Below are 21,771 nucleotides of genomic sequence, written 5' to 3' on the forward strand. Positions count from 1 at the left end.
GAGGCCGCAACTGTCACGTGACCTCTCCCGGTCTCCCAGGTGCTTCCCTCCGCCCGGCGCTAGCGAGGAGCGCGGCCAATCAGAAAGGCGCGGGCCCGGCCTCCGCCAGCCGCAGTCCAGCTCGAGTGCGCCTGCGCGCGGCGGGGGCGGTCGGGCCAGGCTCCAGTCCTGAAGGTGCGTGCGGGGCTGGGTCCGGGAGTGGGAGACGTGAAGTGCAGGTACTGTGCGATCCGGGGGTGCGGCGCCTCGGCTGCCCTCCTCGTGTTGTCACCTCGTGTCTATAATGCATCTCTACCCTTACGTCGTCCTCGGTCCCTTTATATCGCCATTCCTCCATATGTCGCATCCTGCTTAAATAGTCACCCTTCCCCTTCTGTCGCTATCATCCTCCCACTGTCGCCATCAACCCCCTTAACTCGCTTTCGTCCCCTCTAAGCCCCCATTTCCACCACAGGTCGCAATTGCCACTTTTAAGTCTCCATCGCCTTTTTATGTTTCCTGCACCCATCTTTTTGTTATTTCTCCGTTATGGAATCCTTACTTCTCATAAACCGTCATTATGCATGCGTGTCACCTGCGCACGCCACCTGTCACCCTCTCTTTAATTGTGTGCATGATCCCTTTATGTTATTCTCACCCCCGCGTCACCATCCCTGCCATGTCACCTTTGCTCCTCTGGCAGTCACCATCCATCCCTCCTACTTTTAGTTTTCCCCAAAAGGAGCCACCCTGCCATACAGTTTTTTTTTCCTTCATGTCTTCGTCATTTGCCAGTGTCACCGTTAACATACTCGCCACCATGTGGGGTACTAGAGCCCGTCACCAGGGGTGTGTCAGAATCCCAGCTCCACCACTAAACCTCTGGATAACCTTGACCACCGAATCACACCTTTGTAATCTCAACATCCTCATCTATGAAATGCACACAGGAACCTACATGGATGATTGCGAGGATTCTGCCAGTTTATTCGTGTGCTATGCCCAGCTTGACGTGGCAGTTTGGGCTGATATTGTTGTTAACCATGTCATTCTCACCCTCATCCAATCACCTTCATCACCTCATGGTCGCTCCCTCTCTCCCCAGCTGCCGTCATCATTGCCATGGTGTCAGTCACACTCCCTGTATCACCATACCCTCTGCCATGACAGCCACCCCACGCCACCCTACGTCACGATCTCCATATTGTCCTCATTCTGCCACGTCACCACACCTGAGGAGGTGGCCCATCACCCATCACGAACATTCTTCATCAACATTGGGGGTGACGGGGATTATAGGTAGCTTAGACCCAGACCTCCCTTGACTTTTAGAACTGGGGGTACAGAGAGGTGAGGCAGTCATACATCAGCAACCCCGACTCCCCAGGTGGAGAGGTAAGTGTTATTCACTCAGCTTGCTTGAGCAAAGCAGTGTAGGACAGTGGTTAGCAATGTGTGCCTGGGGGCTGGAACACCCTGGTTCCAGTCTCGGTTCTAGCGCTTAGTACTTAAATAGTTGCATGACTTTGGGCAGGTGGCTTAATGTCCCTGTGCCTCGGTTTCTGTACCTGCAACATGGGAATGAAAATGCAAGTTATTCATTCAACGTGTTCTACATGCCCAACCCCGTGCTAGGCACTGGGGACACCTCTATCCTAACAGAGCTCCCTGACCTCACGGAGTTTACCGGGGAAAGAGAGAATTAGCAAACAGGTAAGAATATTACAGGACGCGTTAGAAGAGGGAATGGGGTCTGCACGACAAGATCGTAATTTTAAATAAGGTAGTCAGAAAAGGTTTTCTGAGGTGATGACATTTGAACAAAGACCCAGAGGAGGGGAGAGTGGTGTGGCTGTCTCAGGGAGGAGCATCCTGGGCAGAGAGAACAGCAAATGCAAAGGTCCTGAGAGAGGAACATGGAATGTTTAGGAATATTTAAAGGGTGGCAAGGAAACCACTGAGGGAGGAGAGGGCTGGGCGATGAGGTCCGAGGAGTGATGGGGGCTGATCAGCTGGGGGTTCATGGGCGTGGAGAAGATTTTGGCCTCACTCTGAGGTGGGAGCCACTAGAGGATTTGGAGGAGAGGAGGGATGCAATCTGATGTGACGTGATATGACATGAAGCAGCGGCAGCAGTTCTAGAACTTCCAAGGATGGATCGGCAAGAGCAACCCATTGGAAGGAGAGCCAGAGTCCTCTTCTTAAAGCTGAATTTACATATCCTTTCTGTTTGGAGAAAGCCTCAACTGCCCCTCTCACAGATTGGAGGGGGAGGGGACGTTAGTAGTTTTGAAGAGGCCAAAGCCACCTCTGGGTGCAACTGCTGTTTGGGGAGGGAGAAATGGAGGGCAGCTACAGACCTACAGACGATAAACAGCAGGAGAGGCAGCTGTCCACCCCTGGGACCCTGAGGCAGCCTGGGTTCAAATCCTGGCTCCGCTGTTTCCTGGCTGCATCCCTTTGAGCCAATCACTTAACCTCTCTGGATCTTTAGTTCCCTTATCTGTTCAGTGGCGCTAAAATAACAACTGTTGTGAGAATTAAATATATAAATATTTATATAAATAAATATATCGAGCAGTGCCTGGTTCAGTAAACATAAGGAGCCCTACCTTTTACAGGCTCAGGCCTCCCTCGGGGGGCAGCAAGGAAAAATCATTCTGCCTTATTTTGTGTCCGTGAGTTGGCTGGACAGTGTAGTGTCCAGGAACAGAATTGAGCTCTGGGTTCAAATTCCTGCAGACAAACCGACGCTGTGCAACCTGGGCAGTGATTTCTCTGAGCCCTGCCCCACACCTGAAAAACAGGGATAATAATGCCTTTTTATCCCAAATGTGTTGTGTTGTCATTTTTGAACTCAGACATCCACCATTTTCAATTGCGATGCCACTATACACCCTTCCCTGCTTGCTTTTTCTCTCCCAGGCGCATACTGTGTGTTTCACTCATTTATCTATTGTCTCACTCCCCGCAAAGTATGTCATCTTTACTAGAGATTTTTTCTTTCTGTTCTGTGCTGTAGCTCCAGTTTCTAAACAGGGCTTGTCAGCAAGTAGTCACTGAATAAATACAAGTTGAATGGATAAGTGAATGAACTGGCTCTGAGCACCTGCCATGTGCTGTCCCTGTGCCAGGTGGTCCTGGGGACACAGCAGTGACAGACAGCCCTGCCCTCCTGAGTTTCACAGTCTGGTGGGAGACACAGACGCATCACCAGGCAGCGATGTCCCAGAGTTGTCAGGGCTGGGATGGAGAGGCTCAGGGGACCGTCATAGCCCAGAGTGGGTGCCTGAACAGCTGCAGGGTTTGTGGAGAACTTCCTGGAGTAGGTGTTACACAAGCTGATAGGAATGAGCAACATGAAGAGAGAAAGGTGTGTTAGGAGGAAAAACTGTGGGAGGATTGGTGGTAAAAGTGGTTTCAGTTCAAGGAACCAAAAGATATTAAATATGGCTGGGACATAAAGGATGCCGAGAGAGTAAGTTATTAGATCGTTCAGGGCTCTGGGAGCCACAGTGAGGAGCTGAGGCTTTGTCCTGAGGGCACTGGGCAGTTTTTGAGCAGGGTGGAGGACAAATCAAACTCAGATGGAGGGATTTGGAAGGGTTGGGTGAAGGCTGAGAGCCAGGGGAGGTGACTGGAGGCTCCAGGTCCAGGCCATGGGAGAGAAAAGGGGTGCATGGGAGAGACCTTCAGGAGGCCAAGTGGACATGTGGGGGCCCCAGACAAGGCCCAGGGCTCCTGGGGAGTCAGGGCTTCCTGGAGGAGGTGGCACATAGGCTGAGGTGAAGAATGGGTTAAAACAGCTGCCCTCAAAATGGGACTTGGGGAGGAGCAGGTTTGGGAGAGGTGTTAAGAAAATTGGAGACATGCTGGGTGTGAGGGGCTTAGGGACACCTCGGGGGAGGTATCTAGAAGGCTGTGGGACTCTTCAGAATGAGTTCAGGGAAGACATAAGATTTGGAAACGGCTTTGGTGTCAAAAAGGGAATTGAATCTGCAGTGGCGGGAAGGCCCACAGGTTCGGACAGGGTCAGCAGTTTGCACTTTGTCCCAAAGGCAGTGGGGAGCCATGTAGGCAGTTCGGGTGGGGACAGGACTGCTTAGATTTTTGAGTTCCAAATCAGAAGTATTCGTCATTCATGCTGAAGTTTTTGCTGCTGTTGTTGTTTACCTATTTATTTAATCATTTTTCAGACCCAGCCATCTTCTCCCCCTAGAAGGGGCACCTTCTAGGGAGGGGTCCTTTGAAATAAAAGTTCTACTGCTCAAAACAAAAACAGACAAACAGAAGTTTACAAAACCAGTGCTCTGTTCTGTTTTCCGTAGACCTGACCACAGACGATTGTCTGCACAATCCAGGTAAAATTGGTCCCTTTAAACATGAGAACATTTCGGTTTTGAACCATATGGAAGGTCTGTGGATTTGTGTCCGCTTCCTGTGGTGTGATCTGTCCGCTGTTTCAGCAGCTAATTGGCCTCACACCCTCCTTTGTACTCAGAAGGCTTGAATCAACCTTGAATCGACCTTGAATTTTACTCTCAGGCTGAGATGCCATTATCTGCTCCTATCCCATCTGCTCTGGGCTTAGAAGATAAACTAGTTATCACTGTGTATAAACCAAGTGTCACTATATCTAGAGAGACGGCTAAGAAAGTCTTTTCTCAGAGGTTTCCATTTCTACTCCATTTCCTCTGTTTTTAACAAACATTTCTCGAGTGGTTACATTGTGCTGGGGACTGGGGGATAGAGGAAGAAACCAGACACAGACTTAGCTTTTCAGGGGACACGGTTATCTGTGATAAAGTATGTACAGGGTGTTAGGGGGCACACAGATGTCACTAGCAAGGTTGTAACTGGACCAGGCTGAGTTTACTGTGCTACCTGCCCGCCATGGATGTTTTCACTGACTTCCCAGCAGATGTGAGGTTGGTATATGTCTCCCATTGTTCTGAGAACGGAATGAGGCTCAGAGAAAGGAGCCTCTTCTGCCAGTGACACACAGAGCCGAGACTCAAATGCAGGGCTGTGGGGACTCCGAGACCCAGCCCTGTAAACCATTCAAAGATCCTCCAACCACCTCCTCTAGATGGGTATAAGATGATCCTCATTTTATAGATGAGGCCAGTGGGGCTCAGAGACGTAAAGTCCCATGTCTGAGGTTATTCACTAAGGAAGTAACAGTGTGGGGTTTGAACCCTGGACCATCCATCCGATCCAAAGCGCCGCTGTGGAAAAAGGGATCCAACCTGCCCCACCGTCACCCGGAGTGGGGTGTTCAGGAGACTGTCCCAACACGAGTCTCAAAAACCCAGTGGGTTTTACTTCCTCCTTTTCTGCGGTCTGTGGTGTCACACCTCAAAGGAGGGCACAGGCCAAGGGGGACAGGGAGAGTCTGGACTGGAGCGGGCACACTTGCTGGCAGAGGTGCAAGGAAGCGAAGCTTAAGGACCAGGCTGAGTATTACACCAGAACCCCATCTAGGGGTCTAGGGACCCGGGCACATAGGAGACAGCTGAGAATGCCAGCACCCGCCAGCCTTGCTTTGTACGCGCTGCTGCCAGGGCCACCTTCGGTTTCACTCTGCCCTGCCTTCCCCCCTTCCCCAGGGGTCTGTGGATGGGGGTTGCTGGATACTCCTCTAGCTGAGGCCATAGTCCTTTTCTGGAGACTGGGATGTGGGGGAAGGGTACCCCAGCAAGGGGCCTGAACCTCATAATTTAATTTCCATAGAAGTCCTATATGCATTTTAAAAATTAAATAGTAACTAAAGGCCTACAGTGAAAAGCAACCATCTTACCTGGGGCTTGGGGTGGGTGAGGATAATAATGCCTTTTGTCTTTTTTGGGGGGCTGTTAGGAACTTTGACACAATCACATTTATTGAGAACCTCTTGCATGCCCATTCTGTGCACTTGATATAAATCAATTCCTTTGGGTCAAAGGAACCACCTGGATAGAATTTAGACAGCTCAAATTGTATATGTTCAAAACACATTTGTTTATTATCTACTCATTCATTCTTTATTCCTGATCTTTTCCTCAAACTTGCTCCCCATCAGCCTTCCCTGGCTCAGCTACATGTTCCTCCATCCATGAGCTGCTCAGGCCAAAAGCCTTGGAGTCATCCTCGGCTCCTTACTTTACCTGGATTCTACCTCCAGTCCAATTAGAAACCAAGTCGGCTCCTATCCACACTGAGCATCCTCCTGCCTCAGGGCCTTTGCACAGGCCTGCTTGGACCACTCTAAGAAGTTGTGTAGCTCCCTCCCTCCCCCCAAATTTTTTTTCCCAGGTATCCCCTTCTCAGGGAGGCCTTCTCTGACCTTAATTAAAATTGCAAACAATCCCAAACCCACCCTTACCCTGTCCTTTCCTGGTCCTCTATATAGCACTTATTACCTTATAGCATGTGATTTACTTATTTTGCTTTTTGTCTGTCTGCCTTCATGTCTTTTGTTCAGAGCAGTATCTCCAGCACCTAAAACAGTGCCTGGTGCACAGCTACTCGAGATATTTGTATAAAATTCATGAACAGCCTTGTGAAAAGTAGGTGCCAATATACTATGCCCATTTTGCAGATGGAGAAACTAAGGCACGGATGCACTGTCACTTCTCAAGGTCAAATAGTCACATAAGTGCTGAGGCTCATGTTTTAATCAGGCATCTGGTTCTGGAACCCACAGTATTAACTGCCTCTTAAATCCAATCCAGTCTAAACCACCTCTCTCCGGTACTAGAGTGCTTTTTAAACATCTTAGGTGCATTTGGTGAAAATACAACAAATTTAAATTAAACCCCTCATTACAGACCTGTAACCACTATACCATTTGAAAGCCAAAAGGTCACCCTCTGTTTTCTTCCCATTTTTGGTTTATTAGCAGCCATGGCCGTTCCCCAGCCTCAGGGTGCTCGGTCTCACCCCTCACCTCTCCACACCTTCTCTCGATCCGTTTCGCTCCTGTTCATCTCAGCTCGCCTTAATTTCACATCATCGGCCGTTCCAAACCCTTATTCTCAGTACATTTCTCACCAAGGACTTCACAAATAAATAAAAGGGAAACCTTTCCTGCCCCACGCCTCCTCTCCCCTACCCATAATTTGGCCAACCACCTCCAAGACTCCCTGTTATCTTCTTCTGGTGACCTCTGGAGTTCCAAATAACCTTGCTCTGTTGCCATTGATTGCTGACTTCACTTGGTCCATCTCCATAAGTCTCCCTGCAATAAGAGGAGGGGTCCAGCTGTGTTCCGCCCTTGGAAATCTGGGATGGGACATTGTTGAGAAGGGCTTTCCAAATTATCTTTTCAGATATAGCCTGCATCTTGTGATAAAGGGGAACCTACCTCCCCTTTGGAATTTTTTTCCCCTTTTTATAAATCTCAGTAATTCATGCACACGAATAATTTTTTTAAGTAACAAAACCTGGGACGCAGCAACACCTTTTTTTGCTTTATAATTATTTCTTTACCTGCAGAGGTGTTTTCTCTACTTTTCCGTTCGTCGCTTATATTACACAATTTAAAACAAAAAGCAATTTGACCCACCCCCAATTCCCACTGTCAAGGCAACCACTTCTGACACTGTTGCTTGTCTCAATAGTAATCCTTTTCTGCATATATCTGTTAACTTCCTGCCTGGCTGCGGGGAAGGGGGTTCCTGCCGCTCTTTCTTTGAGAGAAGTGGGCGGGGAAGGACTCTGCAATTTACATCTCCAGCTGTGGCCTTAAATCCTGCTTAGGAGGTGGGTGGGAAACCCTGCGTGTCCCTCCAGCCAGACCCTGGATTTAAGAAACAAAGTTTCAGAAATCCTTATCAAAGTCTTAGTTGGCTTAAAAAAAAAAAAAAAAAAAAAAATGCCGTAATACAAACAGGCTCCAACAGAAAACCCACCGCCTCCTTCCCCACCTCTTTCTTCCCCTCCCAGAGCGTGGGCTGTGTGTTCTGCTGATTGTATCGCTACATCTCGAAATCGTGTTATTCAACCTTGATCTCTCCATTTTATTTTGTTTTTAACTCATTAATTTATGTATTTATTTTTGACTAGGCAATGCATGCCCGTGGTACAAAAATTCAAAAGGTTCGTAGACAAGAAAAGGTGTGGGGTCCCTTTTTTTTCTTTACCTGTGGCTTCCCTATCCAGCACGGGGGCTCTGGGGTGGGGTGTGGCAAAGTCCATCTCGCAGCCATCTACTCTCCCCACGGCCAGGTTGGCCAGACACTACCTGGGGGGTCGAGCCCCCCTTCTCCCTGCGGAGAACCAGGGCCAGCAAGCGCAGTGCGCAGACTCCCCGCTGCAGTGGGCGGAGCCTCACCGGGCTCCGCCCCCTCCTTCCAGTCTCCCCTGCTCAGCTTGTTGGGGCAGAAGCTGGGGCCCCGCGGAGGTAGCAGCTGCCGCTTGCAGACTAAGGCCGAGGTCCCTCCGGGGTAGGGTTGGGGGGGGAGGGATGGCTGTGGGGTTGGGGCTGGGAGCTGGAGAGGAGGCCCGGATGGTCCTGGCTCCCGGCCAGAGCTGTCCGGTGGATACCTGAGGGAGAAGGCAGAGGAACCACCTGGAAAATGTCCCCCGGGTAGTCCCAGCTCTGGGAAAAGCCAGGCACAAAGATTTGGAGCTCCGCTGACCCCATCTGGAGCTTTCTCTTTGGTAGTGTCTGAATTAGAGCTCAGAGACGGGAAGGCGCTAATGGGGAGCAGAGTGGGCACTGAGGAAGGCAGGGTGGCTACCACGAGTGACTCGTTGGAGCTTGAGGAATTTCGAAATCCCTGCTGACCAGCGGTCTGCTTCCTCCTTTTGGGGTGGCGGGCACTGTGCCATCGCCCCCGTGATCATGGACAAGAAGATTCAGTGGATCCCGTGAGCCCCAAGACTGATCTGCTTTCTATGATGTTCCCCAAGAGCCCAGAACACCCCAGTCAGTGCCAGCTTTTGTTCCCCGCAGTTTGGAGAATCTGACACACCCACTTTCCCGCCTGGGCTCTTGGTGCCCCCTGGCTGTCTGGCAAGATGAAACCTAAACTGATGTATCAGGAGGTAGGTGGATGGGGCCCACTGGGGAGGGGCTGGGTGCCTTGGAGGTTGGGGGTCCCCTGTTAGCCCCGACCATACCCATCGTCCCCCAGCTGAAGGTGCCTGTTGAGGAGCCTGCCAGCGAGCTGCCCATGAATGAGATTGAGGCATGGAAGGCTGCGGAGAAGGTAGGGGTCCACTGCCACATGCAGTCTGTCTCAGGCATGGGCTGGGCTGCCCGCCCGGGGATGGCTGACCACCTCCTTCCCACAGAAAGCCCGTTGGGTCCTGTTGGTCCTGATCCTGGCAGTTGTGGGTTTCGGTGCCCTGATGACTCAGCTGTTCTTATGGGAATACGGCGACTTGCATCTCTTTGGGCCCAACCAGCGCCCAGCCCCCTGCTATGACCCATGCGAGTAAGTGTGGGAGCCTTGGATGGTAGGGGGAGGGGCCCTGACAGACCAGGGACACTTGGACACACCAAGCAGGGCCTCAGCATCACCCAGTGCCTGTGACAGTGAGGTGATCACAGACCCCCAAGTGCACCATCACAGGTTCTTCCCTCCATGCCCACCTCCATCCCCCAATACTGTTCCCATGGCAACCACAGCATCATCTTCTGTCCAGGTCTGTGACGAGACAGGCACACACAGACACACATAGCATCTTCCATCCACATCTGTGGACAGACAAATGAATGGACACAGATAATCATGCGTACAGGCACACACAATACACAGTCTTTTATCCTCCATGGACAGACAGGTGAACACTCACATCTCAGCCTGTGGTCTCTGGCCCCCTATGGCTGATACCACCCCCTACCCCACAGAGCCGTGCTGGTGGAGAGCATCCCCGAGGGCCTGGACTTCCCCAATGCCTCCACGAGCAACCCCTCCACTAGCCAGGCCTGGCTGGGCCTGCTTGCTGGGGCCCACAGTAGCCTGGACATCGCCTCCTTCTACTGGACCCTCACCAACAATGACACTCACACTCAGGAGCCCTCTGCGCAACAGGTACCTGGCAACCTGGGCCCTGGGCACGCAGCCTGGGGACGGTGGGAGGCATCGGGGGTGGGGATGAAGGGGATTCTCCAGCTGTGGGGGGGACAGGTGGGCGTGTCTCACAGTGGGTTGGATGCAGGTGTTTGGAAGCTTCTATCCTCACATGGCCCTCTGGACTGGGGGCGTTTGTCACGGTCATCCGGAAGCTTCTGAATGTCAGAGTGTGGGTTTGGTTACGAGGGATTAGGCTAGCACATGTTGCTCACCCACAAGCTGCCCTGGCCTCATCACACCAAGAAATAGAAGAACAGAGTACCAGCCCAGCCTCTAGCCGGCTGCTGCTTCCCAGCTGTGTGACCTCGGACAGGTCACCTTGCCTGCCAGTCCTCAGTTTCCTCATCTGTGGAACAGGGCCAGGATATAGCACCCGCCCCTTGTGAAGATGAAACAGGCAATTATAGCATGGTGCCTGACACAGCCCTTTATAAGCGTTTGCTATTATTATATCCCTGTTTTGATCTGCAGACAAACTTAAACACTATAAACCTTCAAGGTTTGGAAAGAAACAGCCTAGGTGGATCACCCCTTCATTGAAAAACACAGTTTTCCCTTCTTTTTTCCTCTCTCTACTGCCTCTTTTTGTGAGAAGTGGGCTTAAAATTTATTAACATTGTGGGGTTCCTTAAGCACTGCCTTAAAAAAAATGACAAAAGAAATGATATGAGCTTGCACTCCCTGCTGACTCTCACTGGAGTGCTTCAGAGCACTAAGCACAGGCCTAGGCAGTCTGAGTTCAAATCCCACTTCACCGTGGAGTTCGCCAACACTCAGTTTCCCCATCTGCAGCTCGGGGATTATACTAAGGCTCGCCTCATCCGTGAGAGGTGAGAATTCAGTGAGTTCAGGTGTGAAAGGGCTTAGAATAGGGCCCAGCTAACAACAGGAATCAGGGAATTGTGGGTTGTTACTACTATTGGCGTCATCAAGCCTGACCCAGACCTTCGTGGACCCCCAGCCTGAAACGCACCCCTAGTATCCTGTAAGGTACCTGGAGGCCCCTGCGGTGCCAGGCAGTGATGCTCCCTAAGTAGGGGCAGGAGTGGCAGGGAGGCCCCGGCAGGGCTCGGAGTGGCCAGTTATTAAAACAGATAAAAAAAGGCTTTACTATCTCATGTAGCCATCCTATAAATATAATATCCTACAAAGCCACCCGTAGGCATACTGGTTAATGTAAAGCTTGCTCACTCCTGATCACTTCTCAAAGCCCAGTCTTAAAACAGCCCTATAGGGGTGCTGTGTGGGGTTGGAGACCTGGCTGGCCCCAGTCCCTCAGAGGCTCTCCCTTCCCATTCCCCCAGGGCGAGGAGGTCCTCCGGCAGCTACAGACCCTGGCGCCTCGAGGAGTGAAAGTCCGCATTGCCGTGAGCAAGCCCAGCGGGCCCCAGCCCCAGGCGGACCTGCAGGCCCTGCTGCAGAGCGGTGAGCCAGAGGCAGCTGGGGGCGGGGTGGGCCTGGGGCTGCCCAAGCCAGCCCCTGACTGCCACCCCCATCGGTCACAGGTGCCCAGGTCCGCATGGTGGACATGCAGAAGCTGACACATGGCGTCCTACACACCAAGTTCTGGGTGGTGGACCAGACCCACTTCTATATCGGCAGTGCCAACATGGACTGGCGCTCCCTGACCCAGGTCTGCCTGCACCCTGTCCACCTGCTCTTCCAGGCTGCTCCTTCCTCCACAGGGCGCCCAGCCTCCACCTGCACCCCTCCTCAGTCCCAGAGTCCTCTATCCAGTCTGCAATGGCTTCCTTCCTATCTCCTACCAGGCATCCCTAAACATCCCCAAATCCAGCCCTCTACTGCCTTCCCCCTGCCTGTGGAAGCCTGGGGCTCCCTCTGGTTCCCAGTGATAGTTGCCAACCCCACTACAGGGCATTCAAGGCCCTGTCCACCCATTTGGCCTTCATTCATTCTCTGAATGCCTTCTCTAAGCCCAGCCCTGTTCTGGGTGATGCTGGGAACATGGTGGCCACAGATAGACCTTTCGGAACTCCCAGTCCAGTTCGGAGACAGGCCAGTCACAAGACGGTGTCAGCCCAGAGGGGTCAAGGCTGGGATGGCGGAAGCACAAGCAGAGGGTCCGGGCTAGGACGGGGAACCCAACCTTGGGTATCAGGGATGGGTTTCCAAAGGAGGTGATAACTATTCGGAAAGCTGAAGGATTGGCAGGAAGCAACACAAGACAGGAGCAAGGCTGCATCTTAGGCAGTGAGTGACCCTTTGCTCGGACCCTAATCTTACCAACTCCATGGGGAGATGCTGAAGATATGGCTGTGACTGAAACATACCCGGTGCCTGTCCTTTCAGTCCAATGGGGAGATGGGCTTGTCACTAGAGAGTGACAAGGGAAGCCCAAGGGACCATGAGACCCCGGAGGAATGCTTGACAAAGTCAGGACAGTCAAGGGAGGCTTCCTGGAGGAGGAAACTGTCAGGCAAGCCCTAAGAATGAGCAGGGGCTTGTTTGGTGGAGGGAACAAGGCATATGCAAAGGTTCAGGAAACCCAGAGCTTTGGAATGACTGCACGATTTTTACCAAATCTTGAATCAAGTTCATGCCCAGCCCAGGACTTTAACTGGAAGATCTGCAGGGTGGAGCTGAGGGACAGAGAGAAGGGGAGATGGAGGAGCAAGGGGCAGGAAAGAGGGCTGGGGGTACAGGGAGAAGGGGTTGCAGGTGTCCATGTCACCCGTGGGTACCAAGACACTACCCCAGGCTCAGCACTGCCCTCCCACAGGTCAAGGAGCTGGGCGTGGTCATGTACAACTGCAGCTGCCTAGCTCGAGACCTGACCAAGATCTTTGAGGCCTACTGGTACCTGGGCCAGGCGGGCAGCTCCATCCCATCAACCTGGCCCCGGCCCTATGACACGCGCTACAATCAAGAGACACCGATGGAGATCTGCCTCAATGGAACCCCTGCTCTGGCCTACCTGGCAGTGAGTCTGAAGGAAGAGGGGCCTGTCGCTCACTGGCCACACGCCCTCATGGCCTCCATCTGTCTAGCGTGCACTCCTGCTTACTCTGCTTGAGCAGAGGCCCGGGTTATGTCCCAATCTCCCTAAGGCTCGGTTTCAACTGGACAATGGGTATCATGTTTACCACCGCTTAGGGCTCGTATGGTTGCATGGATCCGGCGGCCATATCTCCCCATTAGCTTAAAATTTTTTTTTTTAGGTGAGGCAACCTTGGGTTGACCTCAGAGATTACAAGGAATTTTTCAGTTTACGATCCCTTTTTTTTATTTTTTATTTTTTTTTTATTTTTTACAGCACCTGGTCTTCCTAGGTGATCTCCCATCCAAGTACTAACCAGGCCTGACCCTGCTTAGCTTCCGAGATCAGACAAGATCGGGCTTGTTCAGGGTGGCATGGTCGTAGACCCCATCAGCTCTAAATCTGGTTAAAAATTCAGTTTCTCAGTCACACTAGCCACATTTCAAGTGCTCAGCAGCCAAATGCAGGAAGTGGCTACCATATTAGACAATGCAGAAACATTTCCTTCGCTGCAGAAAAGTCTGTTGGACAGCTCTGGCTGCCCCCATGGCAGACACTGAGCATGCCAGACAAGGCACTGCTGTTTTTAGCTGTTGATATTTTCTCTAGTTGGAATGGCCAACCTCTGTCCTTCAGTCGCCTTCGAGCGACTCACCTGGCCAAGCCCAAAGTCATTGTGGAGGGCCACTCAGAGGTGTGGGTGTATGGACAGTTATGTGACATACTGGGGTCCTGTGCTCCAGTGGTCTCCCACCGGGTCCAAGGGTTCCCCCATTACCACTGCCCCTCTCGGCTTGAGTATGCTCACCTGTCGTGAGGATGGCGGGAGGTGAGTAAAGCGCGTGGTGTGGCGTGAGCACGCGAGGAGCACCATTGGAGTGGGCTGTGAGCAAGTCAGGGATGAGTGTGATTAGAGCAGAGGTCCACAAGCCTGAGCATGCATCAGGATCACTAGAGGGCCATTAAAACCTGACACCTGGGCCCTGCCTCAGCGCCCTGGTTCAGTATGCCTTGTGCAACGAGGCCCAAGAATGTGCAGTTCTAACAGGTTCCCGGGGACCTTATGTCAAGAATGAATTCGGGAATCAGATAGCCTAGGTTCACATCCTGCTCTATCAGCTGTGTGGCCTCAGGCAAGTCACTTACCCTCTCTGAGCCTCCATTGCCTCACCTGCGAGAGGAATGTGGCAGTCATCACTGCCCTTTGTGGAGGCTGAGGATTCAGTGAGACCCCCTAAGACCCGGTTAGTGACAAGCTGTCTGTACACGGGGTCCACTGCGACAGCGAGCCCCAGGCAGGGCACATGTCTTGACTGTCCCCTTGCCCCCAGAGTGCGCCTCCACCACTATGTCCAAGTGGCCGTACCCCAGACTTGAAGGCCCTGCTCAACGTGGTGGACAATGCCCGGAGTTTCATCTACATCGCAGTCATGAACTACCTGCCCACCATGGAGTTCTCCCACCCACGCAGGTACTTCTGGGAGTGTGGGCAGGGCTCAGGGCAGGGGGCCACCGAGCGGCAGAGGAGTGAGAGACAGAGCCATGGTCCAGAAAGCAGGCGATGGGGCCAAGGCAAGGGGACAGATGGAGAGGAAGCCGTGGGGAGCGGCAGAGGTGACAGAGGTGACGGGAGCGGATTCTGGGTGCTCCAGATAGGGGAAAAGGGGACAGAAGGATGAGAATTTGGGGGCTGCAAGGCAGAGAATGGCAGACTGGAGGCCTGAGGCAGGGGAAGCGGGGTTTCCAGAGGTAGGAAGCAGGGAGCATGGACTGGAGATGGGATGGGGCTGAGGTGGGGGGCAGCAGGGTTGGGATTTGTGATCTGGGATAAGAAGAGAAGATGATGGGGCTCGGGGGACTCAGAGGAGGTAGTCTGAGGGCAGCAGACAAGATGATGGGCAGGAATTTTCGAGAGCTGGAATTGGGGATGGGGGATTTAAGGAGGCTGGAACAGGACTGGGAGTCAGAGATGGGATGGGCTTAGGGTTGGGGGGCTCTCCGAAGTTGAAGCTGGGCCTAGGCCTGGCTCCCTGAAGCTGAGGGTGAGGCTTGTGCATAAAGCTGCCCTTGTACCCTGCACCCCTCTCCCCAAGGTTCTGGCCTGCCATCGACGATGGGCTGCGGAGGGCTGCCTACGAGCGGGGCATCAAGGTACGCCTCCTGATCAGCTGTTGGGGACACTCCGAGCCATCCATGCGGGCCTTCCTGCTCTCCCTGGCTGCCCTGCGTGACAACCACACCCACTCTGACATCCAGGTGGTAAGCACCTGCCCTAGACCAGCCCTCAGCCCCTGCGTGGGGTAGTGCTGGGGACACAGCGCTCGTGGAGCTCGCCTGTCATCTGACAGAGATGACCCACAGTGAGCCCTGCTGTGATGGGGAGAACGTGGGTCAGGGCCTGGATTGGGGAAGCATGGGTAGAGGGGTCTGGGTGAGATGGGGGCTCCTGGGCAGAGGGGTCAGGGCTGGGTAGGGTTGGGGGCAGAGGCATCAGGGCCAAGGAGGGAGGGTCCAAAGGCAGTACCAGCCTGAGCGATCACGGAAGACTTTCTGGGAAAGGGGACACCTGAGGTGAGACCTAAGGAACAAATAGGAGCCATTTGAGAGGGACTCTAGAGCGGGCAAGTGAGGTGACGGAGTCCTGCCTTCCAGCCAGTGTTGACTGACACCCACCCCACCGGGCCCTGTTCTGGCCCTGAGGGTTCCATGGGAAGCAGTGAGATCCCCAATCCCACAGACCTGCCTCCACTCCCTAGCCCCGACCCTGGGGCTTCTCTCACCACCCCTGTGCATCTCCTGTTGCTTCCTGTTCTCCCCTCCCCCTCAGAAACTCTTCGTGGTTCCTGCGGACGAGGCCCAGGCCCGAATCCCATATGCCCGCGTCAACCACAATAAGTACATGGTGACCGAGCGTGCCACCTACATTGGTAAGTGTTCAAGCATCGCCGGGGTTACAGAAGGGGGCCAGGTGCCACCGTGGGCCCTGACCCTGCTCCCCGCCCCACAGGAACGTCCAACTGGTCTGGCAGCTACTTCGCAGAGACGGCGGGCACCTCGCTGCTGGTGACACAGAACGGGCGGGGTGGTCTGCGGAGCCAGCTGGAGGCCGTTTTCCTGAGGGACTGGGACTCCCCTTACAGCCATGACCTCGACACCTCAGCTGACAGCGTGGGCAACGCCTGTCGCCTGCTGTGAGGCCTGGCCCAGAGGACAGGCCGAGGCCTGCAAGGCCCCCGTGGACCCAGGAGTCCTGGGCCCTGACCCTGTCCCCATGCCCCCTGCTTCTGTCTGCCCCGTTGTGGCTCCACAGGCCCCCTGCTCTCCCACCTCTACCTCCGCCCCCACAGGCCTGACGCTGTGGCCCCAGGACCCAGCCGAGCTGGGGGAGAGATCAGCCCCCAAAGAAGTGGGGGTGCATGCTGGGCCCAGTCCCCCGGCCCACCCCCTTCCCAGGGCAAAGAGGGCCCAAGGTTATGATAAGAAGTAAATAACTTGTCTGTATAGCCTATGCCTGACTGAGTGGTGTGAGGTGGGGTATCGGGATAGGGGTCAGCCGGCATGGGCCTCTGGTGGGGACATGAGAGTGTACGCCGGCCCTTAGCATGTGCTTGCCATGTGCCGAGCACATAGCATGTGACTGGCATGTGCTGAGCCCTCAACGGGTGACCTGACTCTGGTTAGCATGTAGCTTGTGGCCCATTGGTTTGGCATGTGCTGAGCCCTTAGCATGTAATGGATGCAGCCTCACACGTGAAGGGCTCAAGCTGCCGTGTGCTGAGCCCTTGGTGGGCAATGCACGTGAGCTGGCACGTGCCGAGCATGCGGTGTGTGACTGTGTGGCTGGCGTGTGCTGAGCTTCGCGTAGCCAGCATGGGGTGGTATGTGCCACACACTCACGTGTTCCCAGCCAGATGAGCATACGGCGAACCATGCCATCCGTATCCCAAGGGTGGACTCGCATGTCTGAACACTAAGCATAAATTTACACACGCCAAGTGAATCTGCACCAAGCACGGATGAGTGCGTGGCAAGCCTGTAACGTGGCAAGAACTGGTCAACAGAGAGACCTTGGCATCTGGCAAACTTGGGTTAGCACCTACTGAACATAATGCTCTGAGGGTGGTTTCTCGCGTGCCAAGCACTCAGTGTATTTAGGGGGTGGGTCTGCCAAGCACAGCCTGTCCCTCCCAATGCCATGGCAGCTCAGCCACCAGCCTGAGCCAGCGGCCGATGGTGCAGCATCGGAGAGCAGGGCCTAGGCGCCAGCCTGAAACCCACCCCAGCACCGGGCCAGGCTCGCCTCAGGCAGGAGGACAGGCATGAGGCAAGGCTGTGAACAGGTTTTTATTGGAATAGGCAGAGGCAACAGGGCCGAGAGGGGCCGAGGACGTGCTCAGGGCCAGCGGGGTACAGTCCCCTTCCTTCCTGCGTCCCTCTGGCCGAGGGGGCCACGGGCCAGACACCAAGGCCCTCTTGTGTTCAGGGAGTGTGTGCAGGTATACGCCGTGGGCGGGGAGAAGGATAACTATCTTTCTGTAAGAATAATTTTTGGATTCAGGGAGTGGCTCTGAGGGGATGCCAGCCCAGCTAGCACAGCCCCTGGTGACTGGCAGGGGTGGGGTCACCGTCAGTGGTGCCCGCCAACATGCTGCAGAAGGCTGGTGGCCCGGGGCTGACCGTGCGGGTGGACGTGGCGTGGCGGGAGGCCCTGAGCCCGAGGGCCCCTCATGCCCTCCAGGGTCCAGTCCTCACTCAGCCATTCCCCAGCACAGCTGCTGGGGTCGAAGAGCTCAGAGTCTGGCCTCTGCGGGGGCAAAAGAGGGCATCAGCCTGGAAGCCACCAGCCTGCTGCCCCCCTTGGATCCCCTCCTTTCCCACCTGAACCCTTATCCCTTCCTGAGGGCCATTCTATGCTTTTGCAACCCTTGTCACACCCTGGGGGCTTCGATGGTGTGTGGTGAGACTATAACGTGTCCCGAGGGTGTGTTAGTGTCTGCTGAGGCTTTGTCACATCTTCCTGAGGATGGGCGAGCACACGCTGAGGCCTCGTTCTCAGTGCTGGGCCTTTATCTATCACTTCCTACAGGTGGCTCGCCCTCTTCTGAGTTTTCACACAGCCTCACAGTAGATCAGTATGTGCAGAGCCTTGTCACACCCTGGTTATATCCTGAACGTGGGCTAGTGTGTGTAGAGCCTCGTCACATCCCAGGGTGGGGCTGGTGTGTGTTAGCCCCTGAGCCGCTGCAGGCAACACAGGTGTGTGGGGGCCAAGGCCCGGCTCACTGCGCCCCCACCCTGGAGCTCTGAGGGAGGCCCCGACCCCAGAACCACCTGCACCCTGCCCGCCCCCTGGCTTACCTCAGCCTCCATGGTCATGTCCTTGATGTCCGGCCCATCCCCATCCCGCTGTGGGATGGTGGGCGGCTCAGCGGAGGCCCCGCGGTGCTCTCCTTCTGCCCAGCCGCTGCCCCGGCAGGGCCCGTCGTCCTCGGGGGAGGCCTGGCTCAGGCGGATGAGGTTGCTGAAGTTGGAGTCGGACTTGGAGCCTGTGGGGGGCTTGCGGGCCTTGTGGCGGCCAGCCAGACGGCTGCTGTAGAAGGCCAGGATGGGCTCGGGGCCCGAGTCGGGCACCCGGCGGCCAGCCGCAGCCACCTTGAGTGGGGCCAGCACGTCGGGGGCCTCGCCCCACAGCCCACGGCCCGCCTCCTGCAGACTCAGGTCGTCCAGCTGGTCGATGGCCCGCTGCATGCCCGGTGCCTTCTCCTCCCGGAAGAAGGGCCCGCCGCCCACCACACCGCCCATGCCCACGGCCTCCTCCTCCTCCGCCAGACAGTAGTAGGGGGGCCCGTCTTCGGCGGCCGCCACCCCGGGCGTGGCGGGCTTGCCGTCCACCTGCAGGGAGAGGCGGCAGCCGCGCAGCGACAGCTGGTAGTAGCGGGTGGTCTCGTGGGCGCTGCGCAGCTGCTGCATGGACACGAAGGGGTGGCGCAGGGCGGCGCTGGGGCTGATGCGCTCGTGCGACTCCCAGGTCAGCATGCGCTTGATCAGCTCCACCATGCTCTTGAGGTCCGCGTGCTCCGCCAGCGCCTCTCGGTCCGGGAAGGTCAGCCGACCGGCGGCTCCGCCACCGTTCACCGTCTCGATCTGGTCCAGCGACTTGAGCATGTACTTGCGGCGTTCCAGGGGGCGCACCTGGCGGGACGTGGTGGGCGGGGTCGGCGTGGAGTGCAGGCCTCGGGCCACCTGCAGGGGGCCCACACGTGACACCCCCATCCCCCCAGCTTCCAGGTTGTCCTCCGATCTGGCCCAGAGCCCTCTCGTTGCTACGAAGTCCACACGCCTGAACCCTGACTTCCCGTTCTGCCTGTGATCTGACTCGGAGCCCTTTTGCTGCTGGTTGGGCCACACCTGCCCCCCCTAACACCGGACCTGCAGAGCCCTCCTCTTGCTGCAGGAAGGACACCTGATCGTGTTCTGCGGTCCTCTCGTCATCTAACCCTGAGCTCTCACCCACCAAGTTCTGCACCTCACCCCAGACCTTCAGCCCTTTCCAGAGCTGTGGACTCAACCCCCACCAGCCACTAGTAGAGGGAGTGCTCTGAACTTGCAGTCCTCCTCGGAATCAAACCCGGACCCCTGTGGCCGCTAGAGCCCCCACCCCCGATCCCGGCCCCCAGGGTCTCCCAGCGATTGAACCTTCTGGTTACACCAGTTTGACACCCCCCAGGCAAGGCGCTGTCAGAGAAGCTGCCTTTGCTTTCAGTCCCACCCTTGGTCTCCTCCACACCCCTCTTGCTGTGACAGCTCCCAAGGCTGGCCCAAACTCCTAGTCCCCTGCGTCTCACCCGGACTCTTGCTGTGCATGCGTGACGACTGCAGCCACAGAGGGAGCAGACCGGCTGCCCCAGACTTCCAGCCTCCCCCTCCCACCCTGGGACCTCACTCAGACCCCTCACGCTGCACACGCTGGCCAGACCCCAGATCCGGAGCTGGCAGAGGACCTGCTCTACCCTGTCACCCTCGTGGTGTGACCCAGATTCTCCAGTCCTCCATGCAGTCTCACCCGTTATCTGTCTTGCTACAGCAGCACCCAGGGTGACCCTCAAATTTCCCATCCCATCTTTGGTCTTGCCCAGATCTCTCTTGCTGTGACAATCCCCGTAGCTGTCCCCCAGCTTCCACTCTTCCCTGGATTTTTTCTTGGTGCAGCAGCCCCCACACTGACTGCCCTCGCCCCACCTGCCCCCCTACCTTGGTCTCGGCCAGGTAGTCAGCAGAGGACTTGAGCTGCCAGGGGTTGGCGGCATCTGGATGAGGATTGCGCTTGAAGAAGTGGTGGGCCTTGCGGGCGGCGTGGAGCAGGTGGGGCTTGGGCAGGCCCTGGGTCTCACAGATGTAGCGCACCTGGTCGTACTCGTTGTTGCCGGGGTAGAGCGGCCAGCCCAGGTGCAGCTCGGCCATGACACAGCCCAGTGACCACACATCTACCTTCTCACAGAAGGGCAGCCCCAGCAGAATCTCGGGCGCCCGATAGAAACGCGACTGGATGTACGGCTCCTTCACGTAGCGCACCTCACTAAAAATGCTGGCCGAGCCGAAGTCGATCACCTGTTTGGGGGAAGGGAGGCCAGTGGGCAAGGCAAGGAGCAAGGACAGCCGATCGGGGCCTCCCTGGGCATCTCTCCCCAGTGTCTGTCTGCATCTGCCATCTGACGGTCTGTCGCTGTGTCTGTGAGTCTCTCTCTCGTTTATGGCCCAACCTCTCTCCTCCAGCCTTTGTCTCTGGTTTACATGTCTGTGTCTCTGTCTCTATGTCTCTCCACTAGAACGTATGCCCATGAGGGTTAGGACCCCTCTCCTCTCACCCCACACCTTGTGCATCAACAAATCCTGTTGGCTCCACCATCTGAACGGATGGAGAATCTGCCCCCTGTGCATTCCAGCCACAGCCCCCGCCCTTGTCCTTTGTCATCTCCTGTGTCATCTCCTGCCTAGACTGCTCTCCCTGCTCCTCCCCACTGTCCCTCTGTCTGTTCCTCACATACGCCCTGAGGGATCCTGTGAATACCTGAGTCGGGTCACGTAGCTCCCCTACCCAGAATCTTCCTGTGGCTTTACCACATCCTATGATAAAAGCCAAAGTCCCCACTGAGCCCCACCCCCCACCCCCCCAGGCTCCTACGATCTGCCCCTGTCCCCTCTCTGCCCTCAGCTCTTCCCACGTTCCCCCTCACTCACCTTGCTCCAGCCACACAGGCCTCTCACTATTTCTTGAACAAGCCAGACATGGTCCCAGCTCAGGGCAGGGCCTTTGCACGGGCTGTTTCCTCTGCCTAGAATGCTCTTCCCCCAGACGCTCTCGCCTCCTCCGATCTTTACTCATCTCACCTTCTCAGTGAGGCCTCCCCTGCCCATCCCATCAAAAACGGCACCCCTACCGTTCTCATCCCCTTCCTGGTCCTCTGCTTTTCTCCATAGCTCTTAACACCATTTCACAAACTGTATATTTTGCCTTTTTACCAAGTGCATTGTTTCTCTAACCAACTGGGATATCAGTCCCACGAGGGCAGAATTTGGTCACTGCTGAGTCCCTAGATGCCTAGAACAGTGCTTGGCATAGAGTAGGGTCTCGGTAAAGGTTGGATGGATGGATGGATGGATGGATGGATGGATGGATGGATGGTTGGATGGGTGGATGGTTGGATGGATGGATGGTGGGTTGGTTGTGTG

The 21,771-nt window shown here is 55.4% G+C and overlaps 2 protein-coding genes and 1 pseudogene across 10 annotated transcripts in view; 1 reads left to right on the forward strand and 2 right to left on the reverse strand.

Annotated features, from left to right (window-relative positions):
* Window positions 1–6: 6 nt before the first annotated feature.
* Window positions 7–16,544, forward strand: PLD3 (phospholipase D family member 3). 9 transcript variants are annotated; one of them, XM_006905408.2, is made up of 13 exons: window positions 7–174; window positions 8,026–8,058; window positions 8,918–9,009; window positions 9,099–9,173; window positions 9,259–9,401; window positions 9,818–10,001; window positions 11,348–11,468; window positions 11,549–11,676; window positions 12,784–12,984; window positions 14,373–14,512; window positions 15,135–15,300; window positions 15,869–15,968; window positions 16,049–16,544. In XM_006905408.2, exons 3-13 carry the CDS (start codon window positions 8,983–8,985, stop codon window positions 16,234–16,236), a joined length of 1,473 nt encoding a protein of 490 aa, XP_006905470.1. In that variant the 5' UTR covers window positions 7–174; window positions 8,026–8,058; window positions 8,918–8,982; the 3' UTR covers window positions 16,237–16,544. The 9 variants fall into 9 exon arrangements, with proteins under 9 accessions (XP_006905470.1, XP_006905469.1, XP_015450141.1 ...); XM_006905407.3 differs by having other exon boundaries at window positions 173–218; XM_015594639.2 differs by lacking the exon at window positions 7–174 and adding an exon at window positions 4,184–4,340.
* On the reverse strand, window positions 13,309–13,427 carry LOC112484442 (annotated as a pseudogene).
* An 830-nt stretch (window positions 16,545–17,374) lies between the features above and the next one.
* Window positions 17,375–21,771, reverse strand: part of HIPK4 (homeodomain interacting protein kinase 4) — an 8,787-nt gene continuing 4,390 nt past the window's right edge. Inside the window, exons 2-4 of the mRNA XM_006905411.2 lie at window positions 20,293–20,649; window positions 18,400–19,233; window positions 17,375–17,845 (exon numbers count right to left, since the gene is read on the reverse strand). Coding sequence (XP_006905473.1) covers window positions 17,669–17,845; window positions 18,400–19,233; window positions 20,293–20,649 — 1,368 coding nt within the window. The 3' untranslated portion in view covers window positions 17,375–17,668. The remainder of the gene's footprint in view (window positions 17,846–18,399; window positions 19,234–20,292; window positions 20,650–21,771) is intronic.

Source organism: Pteropus alecto, unplaced genomic scaffold (genome assembly GCF_000325575.1).
Source record: "Pteropus alecto unplaced genomic scaffold, ASM32557v1 scaffold271, whole genome shotgun sequence".
Classification (NCBI taxonomy): domain Eukaryota; kingdom Metazoa; phylum Chordata; class Mammalia; order Chiroptera; family Pteropodidae; genus Pteropus; species Pteropus alecto.